Below are 15,359 nucleotides of genomic sequence, written 5' to 3'. Positions count from 1 at the left end.
ATTACACAACCAAACAAATAAGTTATCAAAACATATGAATTTGATTAGTTGTAAAAATATTTATAGTATTAGTGTATTAAAATTAAACTCATTGAAATGCTTAAATATTTATGTGTAAAATTCAAATTATATTTCTGTTATTTATGTTTTGGTTTCTTACAAAATATACTTTATTATTTATTATAATTAAATTGAAGTGAATAAATTTTAATAAATAAATTAGAATAATGTTAGCATGATGAACTATGATAGAGATCTATACTTAGAAGATTGCACGCGTTATCCACTTGTCCCCCACTTCTCCAACTCCTTCCTGCACAGCAAATGCCCTAGCCTCCACCAAAGAAAGCAAACCCTAGCAGCCTCCACCAATCGTCGTCGCCGTCTGTCGGAGTGGGAGATTGCTGCCGCCGTCCGTCGCACTCAAGAACTACCGTCTTCGTGCTCTCGGGCCTCTTGCCGGATCCTCCGCGTCGTGTGCTCGCATCTCGCCTCTCTCCTCTGTGCTCGGCTGCTCACGCCTCCCTCCGCCAGTGAGTGCTCGAGCTGTGCGCGTTGGTTGCTGCTCGTCGTCCGTGGTTGTCTCTGCTCGAATCTGCCTCCCAGTGTCACTCGAGTCTCGTCTCAGTCACTGGCATCTCGTGGTTCGCCTGTCTCGTCGCCGGCGGCAGAAGCAACTCGTGGGGTTGTCTCTTGCTTCGTCGCCTTCCGTGGGGTGGTCGCTGACTCGCCGTCGACCGTTGGTGAGTCCCTGCACCATCGCTTCCCTGTTCTCTCTTCTCCAGATTTTCCTTCTCCCTGTATTTTTGCATGTTGCTGAAAAAATTGCTAATCAATAAATTTGCCTTGTTGCTGATCTAACTGTTGCTGTAAATCGGGACTTTACTGAGATTTGTTAAATTTGTTGCTGTAACTTGAATTTGTTGCTGAATTTGTTGCTTCCCAGTCACAGAATCATAACAGAATGCTCAGTCAGTGCTTGGTTGATTGGCTTTGCTCACTGATTGCATTTGATGATAGATTTTAAATTGATAACTTTTAAATTTTAAATTTGCACTGCCCATGTTACTGATTCACTGTTCCTTCAGTGCTTTTTTGTTGTTGTTAATCATTGTGATGAGCTTTGTTAAAATTGGGTTGAAAAATGTTAATCTTTCTTCATTTTTCATTGTTCTTAACTTCTGTTCTTATTAAAAAAATTGCAATTGGTGATCTCTTGATTTATTATATGCTTCATGTTTTTAATTTCACTCTGCTTCTAGGCTTTGAAATCAGTTTATGATAACTGTGATCCAATTATTTAGTTGGATAGCTGATGTAATTATTGAGTTTAAGAGATTGAGTTTTTCTGTTCTCATTATTAGTAAGACATAGATAGTTTAGAATTTCCTATTTCTTTCCCTTCTGAAGTTCGTTATTTCAAAAGGTTCAGTGTTGGCTTCAACTTTCAAATGGGAATTAGGAGCTGGTGAAGATAACATCTTCTGGAATTGAGTCTGTTGTTTCACTGCCTGATGAGAAAGTAAGATATGATCTAGAATTGCGATAGTACACAGTGATGTTTTTTCCATTTGGCTGGACTCAGTGAGACAACTGGGAAATATTCTTGTTTGGTCTGATTAACTAACTTCAATATTTAACCTTGTTAATCATATCTTGTACAATTCAGATAAAAGCAGGGCCTATTTTGGTTGCCATAAATTCCTTCAAGAAAGTTCCTCTGTATGATAATGATTATATTAAAGCCTACAAGTATAAAAGAATTAAAAGAGCCTGTTTTGTTTTCCTTTTTGACTCAATTACGTTAAGGTAATATTATCTATCTTTAACTTGTGCACTGCAATTATTTTGCATATTTTGATGATTAATTACATTTAGTTGGTGATAGTTTGTGTAGGGTTTTAAATTTGAAAGATATTTTATGATGTTTATTTATAATTTACTTATTATTTTATCATGGAACGGTTTTTCCGGTTGAACCACGGTTAAACCGGTTAGACCAGTAAACCAGTGAACCAGTGATTAGAGCAGTTTGATGACTGGTCCGGTTTTCAAAACCTTGGTGTGATTATAATTAGATAATAGGCTATGTTAGAATTGACTGTTAATTGCCTAATTGATTAATTGTTAATAGGCTCTGTTGCTGCAGTGTGATTGTTAATTTCTTAATTGGAATTGATTGCTAATTGCTTAATTGATTCTCACTATTATTGTGTCAAATTAAGATATTATTGTAGTATTGACTAATATGTCTATTTTCGTATTAGTTATTTTAGAAATTGAGACTTGATTGTTGTTAAAGTGTAGGTGAAGATATATATTTCAAAATTTAATTTTAAGTTTTTGACTATTTCATATTTTTATTTAAGTTGGATCGGGTCAGTCGGTTCAACCTGTAATCCACTGGTTGAATTAGTGACCTGATAGTCTCGATCACCGGTTTGGTTCTGACAACTATGCCTTATGCTACTCTTTGGCCCCTCCAGTCTTCGCTATCAAAAACGACACCGAATTTGGAACGAAGCTGCATCATCAGTCACTGTAAGCTCTTCCCTCCCATTCCTCTGTTTCTAAGTACTTTGCATAAAACCTACACATACCCACAATCCAAATTTGTATTGCTATAATCTATTTCATCAATGCCTTCGATTTCAAGAAGCAAAACGATGGTGGGTATGTTTCATAGGTACCTAAACTATCTGAAAAGTCCTTCCTTTTCGACATTAACCCTTCAAGCTCCACCTCAAACTGAAGCCACGCTTCAATTGCCAGTTTTTTCTTCTTTTCAGCACTCCCCTTGCCATATTTCAAGATCACATGCTTCTTGTGTTTACTTAATTCAGTCTTCATCACTGCATATTCACTCTTTTGGTAAACATGTTGTTCCAATGCGGAATTATTGTTCAGAAACTGTCTCAGTGATCCAAAATTCTAGCTTTAGTGTGAATGTTGAAGAAGTTAATGGTTTAGAGAGCTATGTTGATAAAGTTTACAACTCTCTGATGGATAGTTCACTAGGTTTTAACAATTTGGAAAATGCCCTTGATCAATTGGGTGTTCCATTGTCTACCCCATTGGTCACCGGGGTGTTGTATAGGCTTCGTTATGATGAAAAGATTGCATTTCGGTTCTTCACTTGGGCTGGCTGTCAACAGAATTATTCACATGAGCCTTGTGCTTATAATGATATGATGGACATCTTATCTTGTACTAAGTACAAGACTAAGCAGTTCCGGATAGTTTGCGACATGCTGGAGTATATGAAGAGGCATAACAAGAACACGGTGCCAGTTGAAGTCCTCTTGACGATTTTGAGGAGGTATACAGAGAAGTATCTGACTCGTGTGCAGAAGCTTGCGAAGAAGAAGAGGATAAGAGTGAAGACGCAGCCAGAAATAAATGCATTTAACTTGCTCTTGGATGCCCTGTGCAAGTGTTGCTTAGTTGAGGATGCTGAAGGTCTGTATAAGAAAGTTAGGAAAAGGATCAAGCCGAATGCAGATACACACAATATATTGGTTTTCGGCTGGTGTAGGGTTAGAAACCCGACTAGGGCAATGAAATTCCTGGAAGAGATGATTGAATTGGGTCATAAGCCTGACAATTTCACTTACAACGCCGCCCTTGATACCTTTTTCAAGGCAGGCATGATAACCGAGGCACTAAATCTTTTCGAATTCATGAGAACGAAAGGTTCAACCATATCTTCTCCCACTGCAAAGACTTATGCAATTGTAATTGTGGCGCTTGTGCAAAATGATAGAATGGAGGAGTGTTTTGAACTTACGGGGCATATGATTAGCAATGGTTGCCTTCCTGATGTTTCAACATACAAGGATATAATTGAAGGGATGTGTTTGAATGGAAAGATAGATGAAGCTTACAAGTTCTTGGATGAGATGGGAAATAAAGGTTACCCTCCAGATATTGTTACTTATAATTGTTTCCTCAAGGTCCTTTGTGACAATAAGAAGTCTGAGGAAGCCCTTAAACTATATGGAAGAATGATTGAATTCGGTTGCCTTCCTAGTGTTCAGACTTATAATATGCTGATTTCAATGTTTTTTGATATGGATGATCCTGATGGAGCATTTGAGACTTGGCACGAAATGGAGGAGTGAGTTTGCAGACCGGACACACACACTTACTGTGTGATGGTTGAGGGGCTATTTCGCTGCAATAGAATTGACGACGCTTTTATTCTTTTGGAAGAAGTGATAAACAAGGGAATAAAGTTGCCATATAGGAAGTTCGATTCCTTTTTGATGCAACTCTCGACAATTGGTGATCTCCATGCCATTCACAGGCTTTCAGATCACATGAGGAAGTTCTATAATCATGCTATGGCAAGACGTTATGCACTAAGCCAGAAGCGTAAGAGCATGAGTTTGAGAGGAAAGTAATAAGTTCTTGATTGGTTTTGTGCTACTAATTGTCAAGTTAGGACAGCTCTTTTCATGATAGGTTCAATGAATATTACCTGCAACCATGGCAGGTTTTTCATGATTTCATACGCCTTAAAGTTCATCACTGCACCATTTATTGGACTATTTCATGACAACAACTAGTTGCGGTTTTTGTAGTTCAAATTCTGGTTCAAAGCTACACTGCAAGTCTTACCTCTCTTAACAGTTGAACGACTACGCCCAGCATTTACATATGTTCATCAACTCTTAAAGAATTGGTTGAATGTTGGTTATTTGGAAGGTTCTTTTGTTCATGAAATCTTGAAGGATTTGGGGTTCCATGAAAACCAGCTTAAGATATATAAATCTGCAGAAGAATGCAATGATCTCTTCACAAAAGGAAGTGCTAATGATGGTATCGATGCGGCTTTTGACGAAGTCCCTTTCGTGATGCACCTTCTTGGAACTTATTGCTCCAAGTATGTCATGGTTGAGCCAAGATTTAAAACTGGTGGTTTTGGCTTTGTAAGTTCCATCTATCCATTGCACCACTTTTTATATATATAAAATGATAGTTAAAGATTTTCAGACGATTTAATATTTTTTTTTGGTGACAGACGATTTAATATGATTTACCAAATTAATATCTAATAATTTCTAATTATCATCTTCACATAAAAACAACTGAATCTGAATCTGAGATTTTTACTAATTTTTTTATTTTTCACATGTAATTGTCTTCACATGAAAATGAAAATGACTAATGAGAATCAAGAATTTTTAGATGAGAGAATATCATGTCTTGAATTTTTACTAATTTAATGGCTACTCATGTGCAATTATATCTTCATATAAAGATAATAGTTTCGAACCTTCACATAATTTATGTGTTCTCATATATAATCAATAATTTGATAAACTTGTTTCAATAAAAAAAATTTATCGTAAAAAAATTACAATTTAAAAATGTAAAATTTTAAAATACATATGATAAAATAATTTTATAATAATTTAATTATTTTTATTATTTTATGTAAAGAGAATTTTATTTATTAAAGTTTAAAAAATAATATTAAAATTAATAAATATTTCAAATTTAATATTATAAAAAAATAAAAAATTCATATAAAGACTAATTTGATTCATTTTTTAAATTTTAGGAATAAAAATGTCTTAGGTCTAGATTTTTAGAAATTATTTTTTATTATAAATAACTTTTTTACATGTCAAGTGACACGTGATGTGTTAGGTGTTACTGATCTGACACGTCAACCAATCATCTTGTGACACGTGACATTAACTTACCATATCATCATGCCACATGACACATTATCATCTAACTAATGGAAGGATCAATTTGATTTACATTTTATCTTTTAAGAACCAATATGACTAAAAAAATTTTTTGAAGACTAATTTGAAGAATGAATAATCTTTCAGAGACGAATTTGACTATTAACTCAATTAACTATTAAAAATAACAAATACACAAATTGACCTCAAAATCCAGTACTCCAGCTATATGTTAGGCCGCATTTTGGTTGTTAATGTTTTCTGATCAAATGTAATCCTTTCGTTCAGCCATGTATACTTTTAAAACCATTCAAAACTCAAAAATTTAGAATGAAGGCAAGGATCTCGGCTACACGCTTTATATAGCATTTCAACACATCTTATGTACTTTGTCCGTTTTTTTTATTATGCATATATCTCGAATATATAGTATCCAATTACCGCATTTTAGATATATTTGGGTAGTAAAAATTTAGAATGAAGGCAAGGATCTCGGCTACACGCTTTATATAGCATTCCAACACATCTTATGTACTTTGTCCGTTTTTTTTATTATGCATATATCTCGAATATATAGTATCCAATTACCGCATTTTAGATATATTTGGGTAGTACATTTAACTTAATTTAGGACATTGTATTCAGGATATGTAAATACACTTCATATTACACATTTTTGTTAATATTATATTTAAATAATTTAAATAAAAAAATCCGGCCAACAAAATCGATAAATATATAGAAAAAAACTAATATTTTAATATAATTTTTTTAAATAAATGGGACAAAAATTACAGAATAACATTCTAAAATAATATATCTACTATATTTAACCGTAGTTATGACATAGTATATTATAGTAATAAGATTTTCTTTTACCACAATTTATAAAATTTAGTGAGTATTAAAAGGTATAACAATTCTAGTTTATATTAAGATTATAACACTCAAAATTTCACTATACACTACAAGAGAATTCAATTAGAAAACACACGAAACTTTGAACTTGCTTCGTTGTTTCTTGCCATATGTATAGTAGTTTTCTTGGTGTATTGAGACTTCAGACCATCTCATATATATATAGATTATAGGCAATGAGTTCTCACATCTAAAGTAGGGCATTAAAATTTCAAGAAGACATTGATGGTGGAGTGGTTGTTGGAGATATTATTAATTAAAAATATAAGTTATGACATCATAATTTTCTAATAAATGGTATCGAAGTTTTTTGTTGCCTATAAATAAGAGATGATCTAAAGTTTTAATACACCAAAAAAAAAAAAATACTAAACACATAGCAAGAAACAACGAAGCAAGTTCGAAGTTTCGAATATTTTTTAAGTAATAAGTTCTCTTCTAATGTAGTGATGTAATATTGTAGTGAATGTGCCAATGAATTATAATTTAAATAATAGTCTTTTCATACTCAATTAAAAGGTTACAGGTTCGAGTCTCTTATCTCTGGTAAAATATATATATATATATATATATATATATATATATATATATATATATATATTGTAGTGAATGTATAGTAAAATTCTGAGTGTTGTAACATATATATACTAGAATTTTTTTGGTTTCCCACGGTATCCCCCAACCCGACAGGTCGGGGACTAATCCGCCGCGGTACTGAGCTCCATTTAAGGGTTTGTCGCTGGCCAATGGGTTGCTGCATGCACAAGGCGAGATTCGAACCCCCGACACTTGCTTATACCCTCCACTGAATATTTAAATGTATACAATCTTTTTTTTTTGGTATATCTTGTTAGACAAAGCCTTGATAAACATTTTTTTTATTCAAGTTTTTCACAATAAATCAGCAGTTTTTTTATCAATTACTTCTCTTAATATGTTGTTTGCCAAACATAATTGAATTGTACTTTTTGCTTTTGCCACATTGTCTCTATTATTCCATTCATAGTCCAAGTTATGTCTTGCTGATCTAACAACGTTTGTACCTTTAATTTTTATAATTGAAAGTCATTAAATCTTTAAATTTTATCATTTTAAATTTAAATTTTTTGATCGACATCTTATATTAAGGTAAATTTTTTTCTAATATAGAAAATTAGACAAACCTACAACTACGCAAAGTATACGAAGAATTGAACTTTTACTCTAAAATAAAGTGACTTTGCTACCATTTATTAGGGATAAGATAGAGTTGGAACAAAAGCAAACTAAATAATTTACGTAGAGAGTGATAAAATTAATATATCAGCAAAATAGGTAAAAAGAAAAAGAACTGAGTAACACCAATTTTTAATATGAAAAATTACCAAAATAAACGGAACAAAAAATAATCACCGGCTAATATTTTCAAAAATATCTACTATATTTAATAGTAGGTAAATTTTATTTAATCTCCTCTAAAATAATATATAAGTTATCCTTTATGATGTGTCATATTTTAATTGGTTATTATCTTAGTCATAGTTGGATTAGTAAGAGAACAGGAGCGAGATAGCGATGACGTCGTTAAGAGATGATAAAAAGAGAAATTACCTGAGAGGACAGTATGGCGATACTTGGAAAGACCACGTGAAGAAAGAATAGAGAAGTGGAAAGGTACTTCAACTAACGAGACTAGAGTTTTGATATTTTAAGAAATTATATCATTACCCATCTCAAATAATAAATTACAAAATAATCTATCTATGATTAAGATAATGACCAGTTAAAATGTGGCACATACATCATAAAAAATAACTTATATGTTATTTTAAAAAGAATTGAGTAGAATTCATCTTAATAGTAATTATAATATTATAGTTTATTATAACTTTTTTTATAATCTCTTTCTTCATTGCATGTGGATAAAATTAATTATAAAATAATCAAACTATTTTTATAATCATAAAAAATAAGTTATATTTGACAAAATACTCAATTATTGAATGTTGTTGATTTCGCTAACAAAAAACGTTAAATTCTTAAATTAATCATCCATCATCATCTTCATTCTCTTAAAGCCCTCAACCAAATACATTAACAATAATCAAAATCATCGTCACCATATTTTCCAACCCTAAAGTTTTATAACCCTTTTTATAATTATTTAAAAAAATTATTATTCATATCTTAACTCAAATAATAAAGTCAAGCCCAAATTAAGTTAAAAGATCCAATCCTAAATTTCTGTAAATCTCTCTCTCACTTTTAGAAGAGATATCTGAACAATCCTAAGATAAAGAGACAGTTAGTCACATCAGAAGTAGAACTATTTCAACAGTAATTATTGGCTCACTTTCTATAAATACTTTGACACACTCAAATACAAAAAAATTCCAATATTCTAAACTTATTTTAATCTCTTACTGATTTAAATATCGAAGTGTCTTACAGGTCTTGCAGATACTACTCCCATTTTTTCAAATACACAACTCAGAGACAACGACTTTCAGAATGTAGTACAAGTCAAAGACCACTTCCATTTAAATTTAGAGTCCAATTCACCACGGTTTCAAATAAAACTCCAAAATTATTATTAATATAAAAAATTAGACAACAAATTATTTATTTTTATAGAATATATATTAAAAATAAATTAAATAATATATATTTATATAAAAATACATAATAATTCATTCACGGCTGATTTTTTTTGTAGTATCCACATGACATTTTTATAAAAATGAAAAAAATATATGTTGGTGGCTGCATGCATGTTTGGTGCATCGATGGCCTACATTTTCTTTTCTCTACAAGCGCTAATAAAAAGTCAAAATAAAAGCACTAGAGAGCCACTTGTGTTTCATGGTCCTCTACTGTTACAACATTTTCGCCATGATCATAGACACCATTTTAGTTTCTCGTTAAACTCTCTACACATAGTATTTTCTTGTGTTGTACTATAACATTAGTTACTAGTTAATTTCTTTCTCAAGAAAACATAATATAATTTCCCCCTATAGAATAGTAATGTCTCTAACAATCAAACTACATCTAACATCCCAACTCAACAACCTCAGACACAAGAGCAAACACAATCTTACCAAATCTATTTACAACATTAACCCATTGATCACTATCAAGAAGTGCAAGGTGAAAAAAAGAATAAAGTGTAATAATAGTAATAAGAATATGATAAAGAGCTCATTGATAGAGCCTGATGGAGGTACATTGGTGGATCTGATAGTGCCGGAAAGCCAAAGATATTCGAAGATGACGGAGATAGAGTCGATGGCGAAGGTGAATCTCACGAGAATTGATATGGAGTGGGTGCATGTGATAAGTGAAGGGTGGGCTAGCCCATTGAGAGGGTTCATGAGGGAGAGTGAATACCTTCAGAGTTTGCATTTTAATTGTTTGAGGATGGAAGATGGTTCTGTTGTGAACATGTCCCTTCCGATTGTGTTGGCAATTGACGATGAAACAAAAGGGAGAATTGGCTCATCTTTGCATGTTGCTTTGGTTGGGCCTCTTGGAGATTGTGTTGCTATTCTTCGAAGGTTAGTCTTTCTTTTTCACCACATTAAATTAAACCCTTCTTGTTTTTAGGTTAGTTTATTGTTCAATACTTGAATTGTTATGAACATTTATTTTAACGATGAAAACTCTGCGTATCTTGTATCGTATCTCGTGTCTGTATCAATGGAACATTTTTTGCAGTATTGAAATATACAAGCATAACAAAGAAGAAAGAATTGCCAGAACATGGGGAACAACTGCTCCAGGATTGCCTTATGTTGATGAAGTGATTACTCCATCAGGGGATTGGTTAATTGGAGGAGATTTGGAAGTTCTAAAACCAATCAAATATAGTGATGGACTTGATAACTATAGACTCTCCCCTAAACAACTTCGGAAAGAATTTGAATCGCGTAAAGCTGATGCAGTTTTTGCATTCCAGTTAAGAAACCCAGTGCATAATGGTCATGCCTTGTTGATGAATGATACTCGGAAGCGACTGTTGGAAATGGGATACAAGAATCCAATTTTGTTGCTTCATCCTCTTGGAGGTTTCACAAAGGCTGATGATGTACCCTTGGATGTTAGGATGGAACAACATAGCAAGGTGATTATACTCCAAAAATAATATAACTGTTGTTGTTGGCCTAGTGAAAATGGTAGAAATTCAGATTCAGATGCAGTTAACTTTCTATAAAGTTGATAATTAAAATCTGTTAAATGACAATTTAGTTAAACATGTTAAATTATTTAACGATTTTTAATTATTAACTTCACGTGAAGTTAACGACACTTCAATTTTTACCAGTAGAAATTGCTCGATCTAAGTATTCATTAATTGTCAAATTAGGTCCTAGAAGATGGTGTTCTTGATCCAGAGACTACCATAGTGGCCATATTTCCATCACCGATGCATTATGCAGGACCAACGGAAGTGCAGTGGCATGCCAAGGCACGAATAAATGCCGGTGCCAACTTCTATATTGTTGGTCGGGATCCTGCCGGCATGGCTCATCCAACTGAGAAAAGGGATCTCTATGATCCTGATCATGGCAAAAAGGTTCTCACCATGGCTCCTGGCCTTCACAAGCTTAACATTTTGCCTTTCAAGGTAACAAGTCTTCGATGATAATATAACTTCTTCAACAACTTGTCCTCTATTTTAAGTTAAAAATATTAGAGGCAATCAAAATTTATTATTATTTATCATCACTTAATTATTAATTTATTTCTTGTAGTTTATTAGTTTTTTTAGTCTAATTAATAACATATTTTATTTTATATTATTAAATATTAATGACTAATTAATTATAAAAAATAATAAATTTTAATAATTTTTTAATTTTTCTCTTTTTAAGTTTTCTTTGTTACTTTCTATAACCTCTGGTATATTTTTTAGGTGAAAACTCAGGTGCAGTCAATTTCACGTGAAGTTAATAGTTAAGAGTCGTTAGATGAAAATTTAATCAAATCAGTCAAATTTTTATCTATTAACTCTCAGCTATCAACTTCATGTAAAATCGATTGTACTTGAGTTTCTATTTTTTTAATTACCGAGAAATTTTAGCTGGACAATACTTTTTCTTTGTTTTTGTCTTATTTTTTAGGAAAATTCCACTCCCCTCCCCTGTGAGATGTTAAAATGACACTCCCCTCCCCTCTATTTTTTAGGGAAAATTCCACTCCCCTCCCCTCTATTTTAAAAGTTAGAAGGGAGGGGAATGTACATTTATAAAATAGATGGGAGAAGAGTGTCATTTTAACATCTCACAGAGGAGAGTGGAATTTTCCCTATTTTTTATCTAACACTAGTCAATTCTTATATTTACACTATAATTATTGGCCTTTTCTATGATGACGATTGTTGCTTTTCTTTCCATATTTGAATTATAGGTGGCAGCTTATGATAATAGGGAAAACAAGATGGCATTTTTTGATCCCAGCCGTGCTAAAGATTTCCTTTTTATATCTGGAACCAAGGTATGTATCTGATTCTCATTATTCCAAGATCTATTTACTATCACGAGTAGCTAGCTAATTCTTCATTTCTTATTGAATTATGATATAGACAATGTATCACATATAGGGGGTGAAAATGGGATGAATCCAGCTAAATTTTGGTTTAAACCAACTTCACTCATATTGTATATATATATGGCTTAAATTTAGACTTGTTATTTTCTATAAGTTTTTTTTTCCAGGTTTGAGTTTGGCCGATAAACCCATAAAATTATTTAAAAAGATTGTTCGTAAATTATAACTCAAAATAAAAAAATTTAAAATATCGAATAAACATTAAATATATTCTATCATTTATAATTCATATTGTAAATCACAATTTATTTATATATCAATCGTAAATTACATATTATAACTATATTTATTTAAAATTTACAAATATAAATTTTTTTTAACAAAAAAATTACCATCTTAATTAATTAGTCTTGACTATTGATTTTTTTTTAGTTTTGTTTGTTGAATTTATTATAAATCTATAGTTGAAACTTAAAAATTCTAATTAAAAATAATTTATTTTTACAAAAAAATATTTTAATAAGTCGATCCAACAAATTTTATAACTGTTTTAAAAGTCTATAACCTAATCTTTTTAACTAATAAACTTAAAAAAAAGCTTAAATTTAACCTCTTTAATGAAACAAATCAAGCCTAAAACGAGTCGAGCATAAGCCTCTATTAGTAGCTTAGCACACTGTCATCCCTAATCACATAAGGTTAAGGTTAGTGTCAAATCATTGCTCTTGCTCTTGCTTGTGTTTCTTGGTTAGAGTTAGCTTCCAAAAAATGTGTGTTCAAAGTAAGTAGTTATAAAATTTTAGTAATAAATATAGGATCTTGGTAACACGCCTTAAATTCTTAAAAAGATAAAAAAAAATTATATTTTAATGCATTAAATGCGTCAAAATTGAAAAAATATACATTATTAATTTCTTAAAATGTGCTCTGATTAGAGTACATAAAATAGCTAAATCCGTAAATATATGATCCATAATATGATTATCTATATTTAAGAGAGGGAAGTGAACACTGAATTGTGAGCTACCCCCTTAAAATGATGTTAATTCTTTAAACTTATTCATTTACATGCATGTATGACTGTGTTTGTTCAAAATAAGAACTCTCTGTCAACGAGAACTGATCACAAGATTTTATTAATATATTTGGATGATTTATTTTGTAGATGAGGGCTTATGCAAAAAATGGTGAAAATCCACCAAATGGTTTTATGTGCCCATCTGGATGGAAGGTTCTTGTCGAGTATTATCAAAGTTCGCAAGCCCAAGAGGCATCACAATAGCCAAAGGTGTTATCTACCTAGATATTAATTAATACATGTTCAATTTTTCGAGTAAATATTTAAATTTCTTGAAGTTTAAAATGAATTAATTTAATTATTGAAATTTAAGATGTGAGTCACTTTGATTCTTTAACATTATTTGCATATGACAAATGTCAAGTGATTCCAAAGGAGGAGTGCCAAAGTTGCGGATCTGGATCTGGGAGTGCCAATTTTTATGCATGGTCTTCCAAAACACAAGCATACATATTCTATTCTTTTTTTAATGTTGTAATATATTGATATTTTCTTATAAAATCATCCTCAAAACTCAAAAGTTAATTGTAGACTTGTAGCTTCACGCAAAATTATTTCATATGAAATCACATCTAGTCCGAAAATCTTTACAAATTACAAAGGCCATTTGAATCTTATAGGTTACCAATGAATCAATTACTTAGGAATTATTAAATTTTATTAAGTTAAAATTCAAAAATTACATAAAACAAAATATAGTGGACTTTAAAATTAAACCTGTAGGACATAATATTACAATAAATAAACTTCTTTAGAAGTGTTGTCTAATCAATTTTTTTAGTAATTAAGTTAAACTGAATTTTGCTATACATGATTTTTAACAGTTTATGTACCTTTTTTTTTCTTCTTCTTTTGAATCTTCTATCTTTTTTTCTTTTATTTTTTGTGTTATTTTAAAAATTTTATAAAAAAAGGAATTAAAAAAAATGTTCAAAACGAAATGGCTAAAAATACACAAAAATGATATTTGAATCGTGTTTAGCAAACTTTTTTCTAAACACAAATATAAGTTCAGAAAGTTTTTCAGGTTTTTTAGGTTTTTGAGTAACAGAAGATGTTTGTTAGTGATTTTATGAAAATTTTAAGAGAGATCAGATCTTTAAAACTACTTTTAATGAAATGAATAAAAAAATTAGTGATGTTACGTGACTAAATTATATATTTTAGTAATTAAATTCAATTAAGGTAGTCCAATAATTTATTAGTAAAATAAAAATGAATTGAAAAAAAAAGAAAAGCATAAAAAAAAGAAAAAAATTGATTAATTTAGTTAAAAATATAATTTATTCACCTAACATTTCTTAAAATAAATTATGAGTTTTGTTAGATAAACAATAATTTTTGTAAACAATGTGAATAATGGATTTTAGAATCCATTCAATAAAGTAAAAAAAACACTCTACTCCAAATTACCTCTTAAACTTTAATATTAGGATAATCATCTGCACACCAAGTGAATTGAACATTTAGCTATTGTTAACTATGCAAGAGTAAATCGAATCAAAAAAAATAATCATCCAATTAAAAATAATGAACATAATCATCTGCGTACCTATTAAATTGAACATTCGACATATCTATTGTTCATATTATTTAGTATTCTTATTGTCTATTTATACTTTTCCATAAATTACATACTATATATAATTAACAAAGAGAGAAGAGTTAGAAACAAATATACAACAATATAAGAACATTTTAAAACGAATTTAGTCGCCAAAAAAAAGATTAAAAAATTACTTAACATAAAATTATTAAATTTTAAAAATTAAAATATTTAATTTTTTACATAATTTTTATAAAAAATCACATCAAAACCTTATTTTTAAAGGTACTTATGAAATCTAATTAATCTATGTCTAATAAGAAATAATTACGTGCAATTATTTTTACGTAAATTTAATCATCGAGAGCAATTAAATAATATTTTAGTTAAACATATCAAATTATTTAACAATTTTTAATTAATAATTTTACATAAAAATAACTATATATAAGTTTTCACTATATTTAATATCCAATCATTTTTTTACATTGCTTATTTATCATTTATATTTTCTAAAATTTTATTTTTTTTGTTACCATATTATTAATTATACTTAATTAAATGAATTAAAATTAGAGGAGTGTTCAAA

At 30.5% G+C, this 15,359-nt stretch overlaps 2 protein-coding genes across 18 annotated transcripts; both read left to right on the top strand.

Moving 5' to 3' along the window:
- The first annotated feature begins 209 nt into the window (after positions 1-209).
- LOC112789373 (pentatricopeptide repeat-containing protein At1g73400, mitochondrial) lies at positions 210-5,004 on the top strand. 17 transcript variants are annotated; one of them, XM_072234717.1, is made up of 5 exons: positions 247-743; positions 1,433-1,522; positions 1,670-1,809; positions 2,370-2,541; positions 2,790-5,004. In XM_072234717.1, exons 4-5 carry the CDS (start codon positions 2,464-2,466, stop codon positions 4,119-4,121), a joined length of 1,410 nt encoding a protein of 469 aa, XP_072090818.1. In that variant the 5' UTR covers positions 247-743; positions 1,433-1,522; positions 1,670-1,809; positions 2,370-2,463; the 3' UTR covers positions 4,122-5,004. The 17 variants fall into 17 exon arrangements, 16 of the variants coding, with proteins under 16 accessions (XP_072090822.1, XP_072090802.1, XP_072090803.1 ...); XM_072234708.1 differs by having other exon boundaries at positions 1,427-1,522; XM_072234735.1 differs by having other exon boundaries at positions 248-743; positions 1,427-1,522; positions 2,487-2,541.
- Positions 5,005-9,968: 4,964 nt separating this feature from the next.
- Positions 9,969-13,428, top strand: LOC112710882 (ATP sulfurylase 2-like). Its single transcript, XM_025763330.3, has 5 exons — positions 9,969-10,153; positions 10,314-10,719; positions 10,963-11,223; positions 12,006-12,092; positions 13,312-13,428. Exons 1-5 carry the CDS (start codon positions 9,969-9,971, stop codon positions 13,426-13,428), a joined length of 1,056 nt encoding a protein of 351 aa, XP_025619115.3.
- The last annotated feature ends 1,931 nt before the right edge of the window (positions 13,429-15,359 follow it).

Source organism: Arachis hypogaea, chromosome 1 (assembly GCF_003086295.3).
Source record: "Arachis hypogaea cultivar Tifrunner chromosome 1, arahy.Tifrunner.gnm2.J5K5, whole genome shotgun sequence".
Taxonomy (NCBI): domain Eukaryota; kingdom Viridiplantae; phylum Streptophyta; class Magnoliopsida; order Fabales; family Fabaceae; genus Arachis; species Arachis hypogaea.
The sequence above is the reverse complement of the archived record's forward strand: the minus strand, read 5'-3'. Positions and strand labels throughout refer to the sequence as shown.

Excerpts from the sequence above, each read along its gene's own strand:
- LOC112789373 (XM_072234701.1), top strand. The coding sequence starts at position 2,640 with ATGCCTTCGATTTCAAGAAGCAAAACGATGGTGGGTATGTTTCATAGG.
- LOC112710882 (XM_025763330.3), top strand. The coding sequence starts at position 9,969 with ATGAGGGAGAGTGAATACCTTCAGAGTTTGCATTTTAATTGTTTGAGG. Across the intron at positions 10,720-10,962 it reads GGATGGAACAACATAGCAAG|GTCCTAGAAGATGGTGTTCT; the intron begins GTGATTATACTC and ends TTGTCAAATTAG. Across the intron at positions 11,224-12,005 it reads TTAACATTTTGCCTTTCAAG|GTGGCAGCTTATGATAATAG; the intron begins GTAACAAGTCTT and ends TTTGAATTATAG.